At 40.7% G+C, this 20267-nt stretch overlaps 1 protein-coding gene across 1 annotated transcript in view; it reads right to left on the bottom strand.

Annotated features, from left to right (window-relative positions):
- Positions 1 to 20267, bottom strand: part of VEPH1 (ventricular zone expressed PH domain containing 1) — a 263608-nt gene that overhangs the window by 170874 nt on the left and 72467 nt on the right. The window contains exons 5-6 of the mRNA XM_010365910.2: positions 17508 to 17674; positions 2859 to 3068 (exon numbers count right to left, since the gene is read on the bottom strand). Of these exons, the coding sequence (XP_010364212.2) occupies positions 2859 to 3068; positions 17508 to 17674 (377 nt within the window). The remainder of the gene's footprint in view (positions 1 to 2858; positions 3069 to 17507; positions 17675 to 20267) is intronic.

The raw sequence follows: 20267 nt of genomic DNA, 5'->3' as shown, positions 1-20267 counted from the left end.
CCACCCAAATCCAGGCGACATGCTCCAGTCTCCCTTGCAGCTACATATGGTCATATTCAGCTTTATTCTATTTAGCTAATGGATTGTAAACAAAAGGTAAGGTTGTGTTTGATGGCCTGAAAGATTCCTTCTCCCCTTCTCCCTTCCTGCTGGCTGAAAGACTGATGTGATGGGTGGAGACAGTGTCATCTTGGACCATGAGACAGAAGCTATTGCTTTCTGGTGCACTCAGGAATGGTAGAGCAATAAGGTAGAAGGAGCCTGAGTCTCTGAAACATGGCACTCTAGAGAGATTGCCTTCTAGATTTCTTTATGTGTAAGACAATCAGATATCTATCTTTGTTTAAATTACTGTGGTTTTGGATTTTTGTGTTACTCTTAGCCAAGCCTACTCTAAGCTGCTATATCAATAGTCTAGAAAATTATTAAATTGATTAGCAATAGCTTGCTAGAGGAGGACAGGATGATGGGTGATGGGCAAGGCCTGATTCTAAATCTAACAGAGAAAGCACTTTAAATATTCTCTGTCTGGAGTTCCCAAATACTGATCCACAAATAGCTGCATCAGAATTACCCTGACAGAGGTTCCTATAAATCTAGACTTCTGGTTCTCTTTTCAGGAGATTATGACTTAGTAGGCATTCTATGGGGTCCAAGACTGACATGGTTTTAAAGCTCCTCACATAACCCTGATATCCAGATACACTTGGTAACTATCTGATCTACAACTGTTCTCTGCTGTGGGTCTGGGGGGCGGGGGGTGAATCAGAACCACCAGAAAGATTTGTTTGTTTTGGGGGAAAAAGCAAGCAAATTTGAATTCTGAAATAATTTGTTCCTCAAGTTATTTAGACCCACCTCTCCTTCTCCTAGTACCCACCGAGAGTCACACAAATGTCACCAAATGAACTGTTCTCTTTCAGGTTAGCCTTTGATATGGTTTGGATCTGTGTTGCACCCAAATCTCATGTCAAATTGTAATCCTCAGTGTTGGAGGTGAGGCCTGGTGGGAGGTGACTGGATCACGGGAGTGGATTTCCCCCTCGCTGCTGCTCTAATGAGAGTGAGTGAGTGCTCATGAGATCTGGTGCAGCACCTCCCCACTCTCTCTTCCTCCTGCTCTGGCCATGAGGTGCCTTCTTCCCCTCTGCCTTCCACCACAATTGTAGGTTTTCCTGAGGCCTCCCCAAAAGCTGAGCAGATGCCAGCATCATGCTTCCTGTTGCAGCCTTTGGAAGTGCAAGCCAATTAAGCCTCTTTTCTTTAGAAATTACTCAGTCCCAGCTATTTCTTTATAGCAGTGCAAGAATAGATGGATACAGCCTTAGTTCAGCCAAACTGACAGTGACATAATTGCATGTGGTTAGACCGCATGTGGCTACTGCTTTTTGTTTTTCACAGATTACATTTTCCATGGGAGTTTAGTCAACACCAATGTGCATTACTATACATTAATGAATCATTTCTGACAAAAAGAATTACCATGAAAATGCAGAAAGACTTTACTTTTTAAAGATTCCAGGGCCTCACACCTCAGAGGTTGAATTCTTTGGTCCTTGCAAAGATCTGCAAGGTCAGCAGATTCAGTTAAACAGCTGTCAGGCGAAGCTGGCCTAATAACACTCGGGCATACCAGTGGGTTCTCTTGGCAGAAAAGGTGACAGGCAGGGGAAAGCATTAACAGAAGGCAGAGTGTGGCGAGGCATTCCCAACAGCAGTGCACAGAAAGGGATTATACTAAGAATACATCTACACCAGAGAAATCCCCTTTCAAGATCCATCCTCACGTTGATAGGTGCAGGCTTGGGAACTCAGTTCTCCTGCCCTCCTCTGGAAAGCTAGAGAAGAAAGAGCCTCGACCAGGAGGAAGCCAGGCAGGACTCAAGGGGTTCACCATAACTCTGAGAAGAAATATAATCAAACAGCACCAAAGATGCATTTTAAGACAAAATTCCAAAATGGATGCCGAAGATACCAGAGATCTAATTCTAACTGGGTTACTAACTCAGTCTGAGTTTAGGTAAGTCACATAACGTTTCTGTTTTAAATTTTATCCTATGCAGAATCAAGGGATTGAACTTAATGACGTATGAAATTCCTTTTAAAAGTTGGACAATTATATATTTATTGAATAGCTAATTATATTATATATAAATAGGTTCAAGGAAAAGCTCTCAGTCAATTATAGATTTGTTTTTATTTTAAAATACAAAAATCCTAAATCCCAACATAAAATCATCAGAGAGACATGCATGTCTTTGAAACTTGAATTTCTGAAAACTTTCTTAATTGCTTAATCCCCATAAACTCTGATGGCATCCTGTTGTCCCTACTGAAAGATGCCATTATGCAAATATTTAGCCTAGTACTTTTAAACATCCACAAACATTTATCTCACTCTCCCAAATAACATCAGTCAGAGGACTGAAAACATTCTGAACCCAGGCACTTATTGACATGATAGCTACAGGCTCTTATTAAAGAGTAGTCTATGAAATCTAATTCTGTTCTTACTGATGGTCTCCTGGGTTAAGAGAAATTGCAACCTGAAATGAGATACAGCTCTTTTATTGGTTGTTGTTACTGCAAAGTGGTCTTGAATCTTTCGGTGCTCTCTCCATTTTAACCCTCCTTCTTCAGGTGACACAGCAGTAATAAAAGACTTACTTCCTAAACCTTCCATATAACCCTGCTACTTGACTCAGAGGCCATTGCCCATGTAAAAGGATTGAAAGATAAACTGGAACTCCCAGAAATCCCAGGAAATATTTGTATGTCATAAAGCTCCAATAGATTAAATAGGTTGGATTAAGCGCCAGTGCAATTCAGGGGAATGGAGAGAAAAAAACCAAACTTACTTCATCCACATGCCCAACAGCTCCATAAATCCTTGCCATCTGTCCAATGAGGTAGGGGAATCTCTCACCAACCTCTTTCAGCATTGGAAGAAAACCATTCAAAGCCACTGGCTCATAGCCTGCTATCTCTATTAGGATGTTTAGGGTGATGTCATTATGGGTTGAATCCTTCAAATGCCCAATTAGGAAAGGAATACACTTCTGAACTACCTATAAAGAGAGAGGAGAGGAGGAGGGAAGAAAGAAGGAAGAAAAAGAAAAGTTAATTAAATTGCAATTAATTTTGAAAGCAAAATTTTTTGTATTAAACCTGAACTCAGCACATTCTGGGATTATTACCGTCACTGGTACTCAGGCAAATCTCCCAAGTTTAGAATTTAAAATTTACAATAAAATCTTCAGAGCCTTCAGTTCCTTTTTCTTTTAATCTGTGCCTTACTGTTGAAGAGTGAAGTTTAAAATAATGCTTCAGTGTTGCTATTCATAAGTCAAGTTTCGATGTGTTATTTCCTCATTGGGAATAGTACATTTCCTCCAACCACCATGAAAGCTGCAATTTAAAGGACAATTTAAGTAGGTAGGAGATCCTTGTTGACTTTAATCAAAGCCTTCAAAATGGAGAAATCCAGTTTAGAAATGTTTAATAAATAAAAATATGAAAGCACAAAAGATCTCCCACATTTTCTTCAATTTTCCATTGTGATCACAAAAATGTAATAATAAGATAAAACTATTAAAGCAAAATGATTTATACCATAGTCTCACATCTTAATTTTTTTTCTTGATTCTTAATGCTTATATGAATGTAAAGGTGAAATTTATCCAAGAAAATGGAACTCTTTGGTGGAATAAAGACACTATGTTAATATGTCACATACTGATAATTTAAAGAACCGTTTTGTTTGCTAAAATAGAAGAATTAGAAAGGGAAACCTGTGGGAAGCTGAACAACGAAAGTGAAACAGATTTGCCCATCCATATTTCTGCTTTATTTGTTTCTTTTGTTTGTGTTTGATTTACTTTATTGATTTGTCATTTTTTGAGTAGGGTAGACTTTAAATGTAGCTTCCACTATTAAAACCAGATCTGATACACAGCACCATCTGCCCAAAGTTGAACTCATAATCCACTGCCTGCCAAAAACCTGCTTCTCCCACCACCTCTTCTGGCTCTAAGTGCCTCCTTTTCCCATAAATTACACCATTATCCACCTGGCTACTCAAACTAGAAACTGTTTCTCCCTTACCAGCAGCTGTTATCCAAGCAATCACCAAGTCCTGTTGACTCCAATACCCAAGAATCCCACAGATTTGTCCACTCCCTTCTCTTTATATTCATCCATTCATTCACTTATTCACAAATACTGACTGAGTCTTTCCTATTTGCAAGCTGTAGGTGATGGGAATAGCAATAAGTCTGACAAGATTCACTGTTTAGTAAAGGAGACATTCGGTAAAAGAAATAATCACATCAGAAATGAACAATTATAATTTTAATAAATCCCATGTAGGGAAAATGTAGGGCTCTGTAAGAGACAGTCCCAGGGCCCTAACTGAGGCAAAGGGTCAGGGAAGGTCTCTATCAGGGGGACATGGAGCTGAGATCCCTGACCCAGGCATCCCACACATGGGTTATTCCAACAGCCTCCTAACAGGTCTCCCTACCTTCAGTCTTGCCCATCCAGTCTCTTCTCAGATTTAGCCACAGTGGTGTTTTTTCCTGCCTTAAAACCCTACGGTCACTTGCCCTTTTTTTCATACCTGACTCCTATCCATCTTCCCACATTCAGTCCCTTGTCCACTTGGTCCACCTTCCCCCAGTCCAGATTCCACTACCTATCACACATCAACTATGATGAATTTTTTTAAAAAATTCTTAACTTGAGAAATTTTCTTTTGCATCTGGGATTTTACTCATGTGATCTGTTCTGCCTGGAATTCATGTTGCCCCTATTTTGCTTGAGTAGCTCCTGATCATTCTTGAGGCCTCAGATGAACTGTTATTTCCTTAAGAAACCTCCCTCAGCTCCTCTCCTCTTCCTTCTCAGGCTATAGTGCCCTTGTGAAAGCTCCCACTGTACCCTAAATGGCCCTGAGCAGGTCCATCACATAATTCCTTCTTACTGCTGCTCTAGACGCCTTTCAGGCTGGATTGAGAGCTCCACAAGGTTAAGCATCATCCCATTCTTGTACACCATTGGATACCTAATGCCTTACACAGAGCTTATCCAGAAGGCGAGTTAATAAGTTTTGGAGCAACAAATCAAAGGAAGATAAATCTAATTTGTATAGAGTGACATCTGAATAAAACATCTCCCCCACTCCATAGTAAAGAGTTGTACACAATGTTTAAACATGTACTGTCATGTATTACTATGAAACAACTAACAAGAACATAAAAGAAGAAAGTTTCTAGATAACTAAAATTATCCTATATAGAGATTTAAACTTCAGATTCATATCCAGTACTTTTGGAGGAAAGAATAGGGCTAGATTCTGGTAAATAGCATATATGAATGCACAGTTCTAGAAATGCTGCCTGTGCATTAGGAAGCGATTGTATCTTCTTCAGGAGAAGCCACGCGAGGTCCCTGGCATATATGGCAGAAGTGTCAGCCAGCTGCTCCAGGTCAGGGCAACATAATTAACCTCATGTTTTTAGCAATGAAAAATGCTTGCACATTTCCTGCCCCATTCTATAAAGTTTCATTTCCCTGTCCTTACTCTTCAGGTCCTGTTTCCTGAACACCAAGGTCTTTGTGACATGTGCTTCTCTCATGCCACTTTTACTCTAAAATTTAAACTTCAGCAATACGTCCCAAGCTACACAGCATGGGTTTTAGCTGTTGTCCCATAAAGAACAATTAAGAAGGAAAGAAAAAGAAGAAGTGAAGGAAGGAAGGAAGAGAAAGAGAGAAAGGAAAGAAAGAAAGAAAGAAAGAAAGAAAGAAAGAAAGAAAGAAAGAAAGAAGAAAGAAAGAAGAAAGAAAGAAAGAAAGAAAGAGAGAGAGAGAAGAAGGAAGAGAGGAAGGAAGGAAGAAAGGAAATGAAGGATGGAAGGAGAAAGAGAAAGAAAGAAAAAGAAAGAAGGAAAAAGAAAGAAGGAAAGAAAGAAAGAAAAGAAAAGAAAGAAGACAGAAAGAGAAAGAAAGACGCTCAAGGCAAATACATACACCTGGGCAAAGTTGAATCCACAGAACGAGCAAGGGAAGAGAAGCCCTGAACAATGTAAATTAAATAATAACAAATTTACAAATTCAACAAAAGTTGGTATTTTTTACTCTGAATTCCGAATAGCCTAAAGTTCATTACGATAATGATAGAAAAGATATATATTTCTTGAAGTTTATCCACACGTGAGAGACAAGTCTGCTTTGGGTTTTAGATAGATTATTCTTGGATTAGAAGGAATTTTATTTTCCAAACATAGGGCATTTCCTTAGGCTGGTGTCTTCAGTGCTTCCTTATTGAGAGCTGCCTTCCTGACGCAGGGAATGGTGGGCTTCACTGAGAGCCAAGTAGCCACTAAGGATAAGATTCTGGCTGCAGAGAGCAAGCTGACATGGACTTTGTTCAGGCTGTAAACAATAGACAGCTGAAAAAGCTACCAAACTAGCCTTGTTGCCTCAAATCTCTCTCCCTTCTGTTCAGGCTCCTCACTGCCACCAGACTCATAGCCCTCAAACTCCGATCTGATCACCTCAGGTTTCTCTTAGAGACTTGCAAAAATTTCTCATGGCCCATGGCCAAAATTCCAGTGCCATAGTATTCCAGACTCTGGTGTCTTTTTTGATGGGCCTATCTGCAGACTCTTCCCCCATGACCCAGTTACATGGCACTACAGTGGCTTGAACACAGAGAGAAATCTTGTACTTTCAAATTCGATCTCAAATCTCTACTTCTGGGAAATCTTCTCTCCACCCACCCTAACACATGCAGGACCTGACAGTAGGGTACAAGCAGAGTCCTTCACACCACAAATACTCAGCTGCTATATAAAATGTTCTATCCTCCTCCCTGACAAATGTGCCTTTCTAACAATCTGTGATGCTTGGTTTAAATTTAGAATGTTTGACCTCTGGAGAGAAAATAAGGAGAGATGTCTCCCAGTGCCCATTCCTTGTCCCATACCTTCTCTTCTATTTCCAACCCTGGCTTTGCCCTGCATGTGAACACCCCAGTCCACACATGCAAGCTCTTCTAGGCTACCTCTCAAGAATATGGGGTCAACTGTTGGCATGGCTTGTTCTCAGGAGAACAGACCCAAGGACCAAGTATTCACAAGTCCTGGAAGCAGATTTGAGATACCTGGGAAAGGAATTCCAAGGTCTCAGTTACCTGAATTGAGTTTAGTGGGCGAAAGAGTGGATGGGAACTGGGGGTGCAAGTAAAGAAGGGCCCAAACAGAATGCTCTAAACCAAGTAGCCCAGCATAGGGCCTCAGCCCTGAATTCCCTGTTTTTTCCTGGGTAGAATTAGTCACTTCCTCTTCTGTGCTCCCATAGCAGTCTATTTACGAGTTTGGCATTTTGTCATTGAAGTTTTATGGATACATCTCCCAGACCATGTGCACCTTGAGGATATGGCCACCTGAAGACAGTGCCATAACTTAATTTATAGCAATAACATTTCAAATCTTATGTAAAGAATAAATTTTTTGAGCAATTAAAGTCTCAGGATACAAAATCAATATGCAAAAATCACTAGCATTCCTATATACCAACAGCAGGCAAGCAAAGAGCCAAATCATGAATAAATTCCCATTCACAATTGCTACAAAGAGAATAAAATACCTTGGAATACAGCTAACAAGAGAAGTGAAGGACCTCTTCAAGGAGAACTACAAACCACTGCTCAAGAAAATCAGAGAGGACACAAACAAATGGAAAAACATTCCATGGTCATGGATAGGAATAATCAATATTGTGAAAATGGCCATACTGTCCAAAGCAATTTACAGATTCAATGCTATTCTTATTAAACTACCACTGACCTTCACAGAATTAGAAAAAAACTATTTTAAAATTCATTTGGAACCAAAGAAGAGCCCAAATAGCCAAGACAATCCTAAGCAAAAAGAATAAAACTGGAGGCATTATACTATCCAACCTCATACTAAACTGCAAGCCTACAGTAACCAAAACAGCAGAGTACTAGTACAAAAACAGACACACAGACCAATGGAACAGAACAGAGATCTCAGAAATAAGACTGCACATTTACAATCATTTGATCTTCAACAAACCTGACAAAAACAAGCAAGGGGGAAAGGATTTTCTATTCAATAAATGGTGCTGGGAGAAGTGGCCAGCCATATGCAGAAAACTGAAACAGGACCCCTTCCTTACGCCTTATACAAAAATTAACTCAAGATGGATTAAAGACTTAAATGTAAAACCCCAAACGATCAAAACCCTAGAAGAAAATCGAGGCAATACTATTCAGGACACAGGCACAAAAGCAATTGCAACAGAAGCAAAAATTGACAAATGGGATCTAATTAAAGAGCTTCTGCACAGCAAAAGAAACTATCATCAGAGTGAACAGATAATCTACAGAATGGGAGAAGACTTTTGCAATCTATCCATCTGACAAAGGTCTAATATCCAGAATCTACAAGGAACTTTAACAAATTTGCAAGAAAAAAAAAAACAAACAACCCAATTAAAAAGTGGGCAAAGAATGTGAACAGCCATTTCTCAAAAGAAGACATTCTTGTGGTCAACAAACATGAAAAAAAGCTCAACATTGCTAATCATTAGAGAAATTCAAATCAAAACCACAGTGAGATACTGTCCCACGGCAGTCTGGATAGCAATTACTAAAAAGTCAAGAAGAAATAAATGCTGGCAAGGTTGTAGAGAAAATGGAACATTTTTACACTATTGATGGGAATGTAAATTAGTTCAACAATTTTGGAAGATAATGTGGTGATTCTTCAAAGATCCAGAACCAGAAATAGCATTTGACCCAGCAATCTCATTAGTGGGTATATACCCAAAGGAATATAAATCATTCTATTATAAAGATACATGCATGCATATGTTCATTGCAGCACCATTTGCAATACCAAAGACATGGGGTCAACCCAAGTACCCATCAATGATAGACTGGGTAAAGAAAATGTGGTGCATATATACCATGGACTACCACGCAGTCATAAAAAGGAACAAGATCATGTCCTTTGCAGGGACATGGATGGAGCTGGAAACCACTATAGTCAGCAAACTAATGCAGAAACAGAAAACCAAACACCTCATGTTCTCATTTATAAGTGGGAGGTGAATGATGAGAATACAAGCATACGATGTGGGAGGGGTGGAACAACACACATTGGGGCCTGTTGGGAGGCTGCGGGGAGGGAGAGAATCAGGTAGAATAGCTAATGCATGCTTGGCTTAATAACCAGGTGATGGGTTGATCTGTGCAGCAAACCGCCATGGCACACATTTACCTATGTAACAGACCTGCACATCCTGCCCACGTACCCCAGAACTTAAAAGTTGAAGGAGAAAAAAAAAAAGCAATTATGCACACACACACACATGTGTCGGCACACACTTCCTCTTCAATTAGTCTTCATGCCCAGTTTTATCTTGTAATTACTTTGGCTAGCATTAAGAATCTACTAATCTCTAGAAATCTACAAAACGATTGCCATTCTTTTTATTTACTAATTCCCACCATACTGAAAAATATTATATATTCCAAAAACCATAGTTCTGCTCTAAATTTCAGAACAGTCTATATATTCCAGCATTCCATCTTCTTAATGTTCTGTAAATGACTTCTTATTTTAAATAAATACCAAAAGGGACCCTGAGTATTGTTGGCCTCGATTAGGTGTGTGAATAAGAATGCTCTATATTGTTGTGTGAAAATCCTAGAAAATAATTCTCTCCTCTAGGGAACAGATCACAAAAGCAGCTCCTCTGTGTCTGAACATTCATCACCGGAAGACTGCCCTTGCCACTTCCTGCCACTCATTGCTGTGTGCTTGGGGCTAGAAGCTAATGTCCCAGGGGTAACAACAGATGTGCTTATATGTGTTACAAAACTCTGTTCCTTTCGTTGGCTAGACTACAGCATGGTTTACAGCAGCCAAGATTACAGACTTGATTCTCACAAAGGCCACTCGGAAAACTGACCACCCAGCCTTTTTCCGTAAATGGATCCTGAGAATTCTCTGGAGGTACCAGTTATAAATTACTAGCCATGAACTGTCTCCTCCCATCTGACAAGGATAGTGTCCTGAAAAGTAGGATGCCGAGAGGGCAATGATAGAGGAAGGGGACCCACCTGCTCAGTTAGCCATATCCTGGAGCTCACAGATACGTGGATGCTGAAGCGAGGCTACCTTCACAGTCTCATGGACTAGTCAGCTTTATGTAGAGAAATTTTTTTTCAAGGGCCAACTGTTGATCCTCAGGCCCTGGAAAACCATGTTATCCCAGGTCACAGAGGGTGAGTAGTGAGAAGGGTATTCGGGACACATGAAACTTCCCTGCACAGCCGGGCACGGTGGCTCAAGCCTGTAATCCCAGCACTTTGGGAGGCCGAGACGGGCGGATCACGAGGTCAGGAGATCAAGACCATCCTGGCTAACACGGTGAAACCCCGTCTCTACTAAAAAATACAAAAAACTAGCGGGGCGAGGTGGCGGGCGCCTGTAGTTCCAGCTACTCGGGAGGCTGAGTCAGGAGAATGGCGTAAACCCGGGAGGCGGAGCTTGCAGTGAGCTGAGATCCGGCCATTGCACTCCAGCCTGGGCCACAGAGCGAGACTCCGTCTCAAAAAAAAAAAAAAAAAAGAAAAAAAAAAGAAACTTCCCTGCACATTGCCTTCCCTAGAGAGCCCACTCAGTTTACCTCCAAGTTACACAGCATCAGGAATGCTTTAATGCAGGAACAGAAGCTTTAGTTGAATTCCAGTTTCACAAAGTCAAAGCCTCCTTATTTAGCTTCCTCTTTTGCCTGAAATGAATTAGGCTTAACTTGAAAGCTTCAGTCTAAATTTCTGGTTGTCGCCACTTATTTCCCTTCTCTGTAAACCACTTCTCCACATTTCCTTCCATCTCCCTTGCTCACTGTCTAATTAAGGAAGGGGTGAGAGAGAAGGTGAATCAGGTGGTTTCTGTATTGTACCACCTGTGGCACCTTTGAAATCAAGGGTGCACTCTAGTTCTAGGGGTGCTGGCAGCAGGAACAGAGCACGAAGAGCTGAGGGAGGCAAGTGGAGAGGCTGCTTTACCATGAAGGTAGGGCTGACAGGAAACAGGACTCCACAATCCCCCCCATTACAACTTCTTCTCCCCAGGTAGGATCCTGGCATGGGTGGGGTCCATCCACATCACTCTAGGTGCTCCCTAAACCCTGGCCTCTTTGTTCTGGGATCCACACGCAGCACCCACAATACCTAGCAGAACATGAGTTCACCCTTTCCTCATTTTGTTTACTCTCCTTCTCTTGTCTAGCCAGCCTCCAACTGCCCTCTCTTTCTCACCTTCTCCTGTATCTTCTGGAACTTTCATTTGCTTCACAAGCCATAGCCTTACAGCCTTGATTCTTTAGTGTGTTGAGGCCAAAAGATTTCATTGGTTGGAATTAGACTGGGTTTGTGTTGCAGCTTGGCCTGATCTATCTGGCTTTGGGAAAGTGACCTAGCTAGTGTGAGGCCCAGATGGTTTTAGGATGGTTTTAGGGAAGGTAGTATGACTCTGATGGTCAGTGGGGGACATGAAAGTTGAAAGGCTGATAAAGATGAAGTGGATGTGAAAAGCCACCTCAGCCACCAAATCACCCTTTGGTACCACCACTGTTCTTAATAATCTCTCCAAACTTTGGCTTCTCTATTTATAAAATAAAAAGCTTGTTGTGGGAAATAAATGAGATGTCTGTGATACACCTACATAGTGCCTGGTACATGGTATGAGCTCAGTCACTATTAGTGCTATTGTTCACCCTCCCCTGCCTGCTGGGACCAGCACTGAGGAAACTCCTCCTCTGTTAGCCTTCTCTACAGTGGAAGTGGAAGCTGCCCAGTTATTTCCCCAGTTGGGGACCTCTGTTCTAGGTGATCCAATAATCCTTCAACTCCACTCCTCAACCCAAACTCTATGGCAGTTTTGCTCATCCTTTCTGTCCTGAGTCCTTTCCAAAATTGGTTTTCTCACTTGTGCTCTGGAATACATTTCCCATCTTCCTCCAGCACCTTGTTCTGTCTCCTATTTCCTCTCGCATCTTCAATCCCTTATTCTTATTGTGTCTTTAACCCTCCTTGTTTCTTCTAAACTTCCTGAATTGGCAGTCCATACTCACATGGTCCTTTCCTAACCTTCCCTTCCACATGCAATCCACAATAAATGACTGACTTCTCCCACTCCACCTCACAAATGCTGCCTTTTGTAAAAAAGATACAACTGATGAGCCCCAATTGCCAAATCCAAGGTCAATGCCTGCCTCTTGTCTTTTTTACTTCTCTAGACCTTGATCCTGTTGAGTCACTTTTTCCCCTTTCACAGCATGAGTTTTCCTGGTTCTTCATGTCTTCACTCTTTTTGTCTCTTGTTAATTTGTTCATTTCTTAATTCAATAACTTTTTATTCAAATCATACTATGTGACCCAGCACTACACTAGGGAGTGCATATGAATATGTAGATAAGAGTCCTATGTACCTTAAGGAGTTTATTGTGCACCAAAAGAAACAGTCTTGCAAAAATAATGACATATTGCTCTAGGGGCAAAAGGGACAGTGCATACCAGTGACATAGAACTCCCCAGTCCTCTGCCTGAGCTCTAGCCTTGCTACTGAAAGTGTGGTCCCTTGAAGCAACAGCAGCAGCACCATATGGGTACTTGTAAAAAAGACACAGTTGGGTCCCCAGTTGTGTCTACTGAACCTACTGAACCAAAATCCCTGGGAGTGAGGCTCAGGCATTGGTCATCCTTGTTGGTCTCATCTCCTGAAGCTTCCTATGAATTCTGCTCTCCAGTATCCTAGATTCCCAGCTCTGAATCATCCACATAAAAGTATGCATTTTTCAGGGTATGGCTCTGATGTCACCCCCTTTGTGGGACTTCATGGCATCTATTTCCCCCTAAAGTAGAATTCATTACCCCCTCTCTCTGTTTATGCCATTTGCAAAGCATTTATCACTTTGTTTAATTTGGTTCTATATTTGTTCTCAGTTTGGTTCTATGAATGTTTATTGAGCACTATCAGATACTGTGGAAAAGTCTAAGACACAGAGGAAAGAAGAAATCATTTCTTGTCAAAGGAGCTTGCAGTCTATTGTGGCTAATTATGCATACAACTATTCTTTCTTGCTTTTCTTTGAATAATTTGGATGTTGAATACAAATGTTCCAGTCTTCACTTTAGCATTGATTTTTTTTCAAGTGGTGGATAGTGAAATTATAAAGAAATGGGACAACCATAATTGAATAACCTTGGGCTAACCATTCATATTCACTGGGCACACATGTTGGTTGATATGGTTTAGCTCTGTGTCCTCACCCAAATCTCATATTGAATTGTACTCCCATAATTCCCACATGTTGTGGGAGGGACCTAATAGGAGATAATTTGAATAATGGGGGCAGTTTCCCCCAAACGTTTTTCATGGTAGAGAATAAGTCTCATGAGATCTGATGGTTTTATCAGGGGTATCCGCTTTTATATATTCCTCATTTTCTCTTACTGCCACCATGTAAGAAGTGCCTTTTGCCTTCCACCATGATTCTGAGGCCTCCCCAGCCATGTGGAACTGCAAGTTGAATTAAACCTCTTTTTCTTCCCAGTCTTGGGTATGTCTTTATCAGCAGCATGAAAACGGACTAATACAGTAAATTGGTACCAGTGGAGTGGGGCGTTGCTGAAAAGACACCTGAAAACGTGGACCTGACTTTGAAACTGGGTAACATGCAACGGTTGGAACAGTTTGGAGGGTTCAGAAGAAAACAGGAAAATGTGGGAAAATTTGGAACTTCCTAGAGACTTGTTGAACAGCTTTGACCAAAACACTGAAAGGAATATAGACAATAAGGTCCAGGCTGAGGTGGTCTCAGATGGAGATGAGAAACTTATTGGAAACTACAGCAAAGGTGATGCTTGTTACGTTTTAGCAAAAAGACTGGTAGCATTTTGCCCCTGCCCTAGGGATTTCTGGAACTTTGAACTTGAGAGAGATGATTTAGGGTATCTGGCAAATAAGTTTCTAAGCAGCAAAGCATTCAAGAGGTGACTTGGGTGCTGTTAAAGACATTCAGTTTTATAAGGGAAGTGGAGCATAAAAGTTTGGAAAATTTGCAGCCTGACAATGTGATAGAAAAGAAAAACCCATTTTCTGAGGAGAAATTCAAGCTGGCTGCAGAAATTTGCATAAGTAACAAGGAGCCAAATGTTAATCCCCAAGACAATGGGGAAAATGTGTCCAAGGCATGTCAGAGGTCTTCATGGCAGCCCCTCCCATCACAGGCCCAGAGACCTAGGAGGAAAAAACCGTTTCATGGGCAAGGCCCAGGGCCCCCATGCTGTGAGCAGTCTAGGGACTTGGTGCCCTGTGTCCTAGACACTCCCACTGTGACTGAAAGGGGCCAAAGTACAGCTCGGGCCATGACTTCAGAGGGTGCAAACCCCAAGCCTTGACAACTTCCATGAGGTGTTGAGCCTGCAGGTGCACAAAAGTCAAGAATTGAGGTTTGGGAACCTCTGCCTAGATTTCAGAGGCTGTATGGAAATGCCTGGATGTCCAGACAAAAGTTTGCTGCAGGGGCAGGGCTCTCATGGAGAACCTTTCCTAAGGCAGTGCAGAAGGGAAATGTGGGGTCAGAGCCTCCCCACAGTGTCCCTACTGGGGCACCAGCTTGTGAAAGCAGCCAGGAGGAAGGCTGTACCGTGAAAAGTCACAGGCGTGGAGCTGCCGAAGACCATGGAACCCTTGCATTGGTGTGACTCAGATGCGAGACATGAAGTCAATGGAGATCACTTTGGAGCTTTAATATTTGAGTGCCCTGCTGGATTTCAGACTTGCATGGGACCTGTAGCCCCTGGCTTTGACCAGTTTCTCCCATTTGGAACACTTGTATTTATCCAATGTAACTTGCTTTTGATTTTACAGGCTCATAGGCAGAAGGCACTTGCCTTATCTTAGATGAGATTTTGGACTGTGGACTTCTGTGTTAATGCTGAAATGAGTTGAGTTAAGACTTTGGGGGACTGCTGGGAAGGTATGGTTGGTTTTGAAATGTGAGGAAATGAGATTTAGATGGGCCAGGGATGTAATGTTATGGTTTGGCTCAGTGTCCCCACCAAAATCTCATCTTGAATTGTACTCCCATGATGCCCAAATGTTGTGGGAGGGATGCAGTGGAAGATAACTTGAATTATGGGGGTGGTTTCCTCCATACTGTTCTCCTGGTAGTGAATAAGCCTCATGAGATCTGAAAGTTTTATCAGGGGTGTCTGCTTTTGCATGGGGTTTCTCATTTTCTCTTCCTGCCACCATGTAAGGAGTGCTTTTTGCCTCCTGCCATGATTCTGAGGCCTCCCCAGCCATGTGCAACTGTAAGTTTAATTAAATCTCTTTTCTTCCCAGTCTTGAGTATGTCTTTATCAGCAGCATGAAAACGGAATAACACATTGGTACCCTCAAGAATCCATTTCGAATTCCCTCTTCCTGGCAGCCTCTAGTTTCTCTCTGTGTATCCTCCAGTTCAAGAGAAGCTCTAGAGGTAGAGCATGTATCCTAAACGGACAGAATATCAAGACTTCTGTTAGGTGTTGATGGCAGTGATAGATGTAGGAGAAGCATAGTGCCAAGAGAGCCCCTAGCACGTATTTGGAAATGACAAGGAGAAAGCCTGTGGAAAATGGAAGCCTAGAAGTCAAATCTGAGAAATCAAAATAGAGAAATTGTTTGTTCACATTATTTTTGAACCAAACCTCATCTGATTTTTTTTCCCATCACATTAGCTATAAATTCCTATCATTGATGAAACTATTGTGTTTTGGGTGTTTTATTACTGATAATCATAAGCATCCTAATTGTTATAATATTCTACTTGAATCCAAAGAATAACAACTGATTTGCTATCTGAGAAATGAACCTTTGCTCTCACTATAGGCTGATTAATTCACAAATAAAGTTAAGTGTAGGTCTTTCTCTTGGTCTTACCTGAGAAACTACAGATTCCTAGAACTGCATGATGACATTAAACTTTCTTTAACGCCATTCTACAATAGCTACAGATTCGCACATCTCTTGCCTTTTTTGTTTGTTTGTTTGTTTGTTTTGAGACAGAGTCTCACTTTATCACCCAGGCTGGAGTTCAGTGGCTCGATCTCAGCTCACTGCAACCTCTGCCACCTGGGTTCAAGCGATTCTCCTGCCTCAGCCTCCGGAGTAGCTGGGATTACAGGCTCCTGCCACCACGCCCGGCTAATTCTTCTTTATATTTTTTATTTTTTTGAGACAGAGTCTTGCTCTGTTGCCCAGGCTGGAGTGCAGTGGCACAATCTTGGCTCAGTGCAACTTCTGCCTCCTGAATTCAAGTGATTCTCCTGCTTCAGCCTCCTGACTAGCTGGAATAACAGGAACGCACCACCATGCCCAGCTAGTTTTTGTATTTTTAGTAGAGACAGGGTTTCACCATGTTGGTCATGTTGGTTGAACTCCTGACCTCGTGATCTGCCTCCCAAAGTGCTGGGATTACAGGCAAGAGCCATTACTCTGCCTGACCCATTTGTTGCTTTTTATTACTGTATCTGTATGGTTAATTTTTTAATTTATAATTTTTATTTATTTATGTCTTTATTTTTAAGACAGGGTCTCACTCTGTCACCCAGGCTGGAGTGCAGTAGCATGATTTTGGCTCACTGTAGCCTCAATTTCCCTGGCTCAGGTGATTATCCCACCTCAGCCTCCTGAGTAGCTAGGACTACAGGTGCCTCCTCCATGCCCTGCTAATTTTTGTATTTTTTGTATAGACAGAGTTTCACCATGTTGTCCGGACTGGCCTCAAGTGATTCACCCACCTCAGCCTCCCAAAATGTTGAGATTACAGGCACGAGCCACCGTGCTTGGCCTGTGATGGTTAATTTTATGTGTCAACATGACTGGGTCATGGGGCACCCAAGTATTTTATTAAACATTATTTCTGGTTGTGTCTGTGAGGGTGATTTCAGATGAGATTAGCATTTTAATGGGTTGACTGAATAAAGCAGATTGCCCCTGCAATATGGGTGGGCCTCATCCAATTATCTGAGGACCTGAAAAGAACAAAAAGGTGGAGGAAGAGAGAATTTACTCTCTCTGCCTGATTTTGTGACCTGGAACATTGGTCTTCTCCTGTCCTCAGACTGTAAGTTATGCCATCGGCTCTCCAGTTCTCAGGCTTTCAGACTTGAACTGAAATTATGCCACTGGTTTTCCTTGGCATCTAGCTTGCAGATGACAGATGGGACTTCTTAGCCTCCATAATTTCATGAGCCAATTTCTCATTATACAAATATAATAAGTAGATGAGTGCTTTCACTTAAAAATGGACATGTATAAATGTATGAGACAGGAAATCCTAAGCACATATGCTGTTCACACACAAAGAAACATGGCTGGTTGCGTGGACCATGACATATACAATGTACTTTTTACCTCGAGTTGTTTTTTCTTTGCTGCTACATGCAAAAGCCGTAGTAGATGGTACTGTTCTGGCTGTTCCAGCTGAGACATCAAGGCCAGGAGTTCTGTCAGGTGTCTATTAATTGGCTGAGGCTGCTTTTCATACACAGCAGGTAACACTCTCAACAACATGGTGTTACCTGTTAAGGGAACAATAAAGGAAATGATGACTTTATCAAGCCATGAGCAACAGAAATAACATTATTACCAATGTAATAATATTGGCACTTACACATTAAATAGCACAGACTGATGGCCAATTCTTTTGCTAAAAATAACGTGGTACCGGCCGGGCGCGGTGGCTCAAGCCTGTAATCCCAGCACTTTGGGAGGCCGAGACGGGCGGATCACGAGGTCAGGAGTTCGAGACCATCCTGGCTAACACGGTGAACCCCTGTCTCTACTAAAAAATACAAAAAAAGCTAGCCGGGCAAGCTGGCTGGTGCCTATAGTCCCAGCTACTTGGGAGGCTGAGGCAGGAGAATGGCTTAAACCCGGGAGGCGGAGCTTGCAGTGAGCTGAGATCCGGCCACTGCACTCCAGCCTGGGCGACAGAGTGAGACTCCGTCTCAAAAAAAAAAAAAAAAAAAAAAAAATAACATGGTACCTTATTCTGAGATTAAAATGTGATTTACACTGATTCCACAAAAGGAAATATTTTATGATATAATCAGCACCATTAACTAATGAAAAATTTTCCTGAGTAATGCACCATGGGGATAGAGGAACTCTGACAGTAATCAGACCACGCCCTTGAGAAGGAAACAGTTCCAATAAGGAATTACTGAAGATAAATAAAATTTGGATGATGTTTAAATGAAAGCTAAGCAGTGCTGTAATCATGGACCTAAATGAAACTGAACAACAGTAAAAGTGCAGAGGAATGAATTCACATTCCTGGAAGATACAGAATCATAATTTAGTCAACTCATATACAGAAACCATGCTTATTTTATGAATAGTTTAAGAAGTAGCAATGCAAATTTAAATCCACAATTTCTGCACTATTTCAAGGGAAGTTTAGCCTCAGCTGGTTTGTCACACATAATTTCCTCAAAGATATGTATAGACAACTAGATTTATAATGGCAAAACCTCAAGAAATATATTACATAAGGTATAGAAACTTATCTGCAATCAACATATGGGCAACATCTGCTTATCACTTTATGGTATGGATTTTTTTTTCTCAAAATCCTCACAAGTACTTAAATGTCTCAGGGGAATTGTTTCTAGGGATTTCTTGAACAATAATTTTCTTGACTCTATTTACTTTTACTTTAAATTTGACTTTGTATATAGAAGCCATACACAGAAAGCATCAAATAAGCATGAATTACACATATATGGACCTTCATTAAATGGTAGGAACATGCCTATATATAAAAGACAATTATTAAAGAAAGAAGGACAGAATTTTCAGAATATCAATATCTAAATTTAATGAAAGTGTGATTCTGGATAAAATTGAATGGATTTGGGAGAAAATAAAAAATGAGAATTTTTTTTCCCACATGTAGTTCATAGAATAAGTCTAAAACAGGTTTTATCATGTTCTCCAGAATACAAGTTGTTGGAAATAGTTACAATTTTCTTTAAAATGTTGTGTTCACCAGTGTTTATTTTCAATAATTTAATTTTCAACAATTTACTTTGTTTTCTGTTTATTTTACTATGAGTGTCTCCTTAAAAGATCAGAAATTTTTTTAATGCAATACCCAATTTGTACAGCCCACATTAGATCATAGAACTTAGTTATGAGGACATACTGATCAACTGCTAAAAATGGTCACGTTAAAAGGGACTGTAGTTGCCGTCTAATACAGGAAACTGTTGTGTGGCATTTTGTTACAAAACTCACTACAGGCTCTGACAGCCTTGAAGGGAAAAACCCCAGATTAGTCATTTTCAGCTGACTTGAATTCCAATCAAATAATAAAAAAAAAATGCAGAACTTTTGCAAAAATCTTATAAATTCCATTAGTAAATAATACCTTCTTTTAAATTATGAAATAGTTCAAGTCATCAAACAAATGTAGGCAATAATATAAGGAGCATTGGTGTGCCTACCAACCAGATTTGTCAAAACTTAACCTTATATCATAACTGCTTTTCATCCCATTTGTTTCGTTTTCTCCCCAGAGGCAACCATCATCCTAAAGGTAGTATTTATGATCTCCATAAGTATTTTTACACTTTAATTACATGTGTATGTATCAATAAACATTTTATAGTATGGTTTTGGATGTTTTAAAATTTTATATGAATACCATCATACTCTACATATCACTTTGCAACTTTTTTTCTATTCAACATTTTGTAGATGTTGTACCTCCAAGAAGCTCTCCTTCATTTATTCTCACAGCCATATGTTATTCCAGTGTATAAATATGCAACAACTTATTTATATACATTCTGTGATTGAAAGACATGTTGTTATTATTATTTGTTGCTTTAATCAATAATGCTGAAATAACTGTCTCTGTGCAAAAAATGAGAGATATTTCATAGTGTAGTGTTTCTGAGTCTAATGTGCTTAGAAGTCACTGGGCATATCTTTAAAACACAGATGTTGATTCAACAGGTTGGAGGTAGGGTTTGAGAGTCTGAATTTCTAACCAGCTCTCAGGTGACATTAATGGTCCCTGGACCACATAGTTAAGTGGCAAAGCACTGGGTATGTCCCTAGGAATTGACTTTGTAGATGTTCCAAAATTTCTTTGTGAAGCAGTTG

Source organism: Rhinopithecus roxellana, chromosome 1, assembly GCF_007565055.1.
Source record: "Rhinopithecus roxellana isolate Shanxi Qingling chromosome 1, ASM756505v1, whole genome shotgun sequence".
Taxonomy (NCBI): domain Eukaryota; kingdom Metazoa; phylum Chordata; class Mammalia; order Primates; family Cercopithecidae; genus Rhinopithecus; species Rhinopithecus roxellana.
The sequence above is the reverse complement of the archived record's forward strand: the minus strand, read 5'-3'. Positions and strand labels throughout refer to the sequence as shown.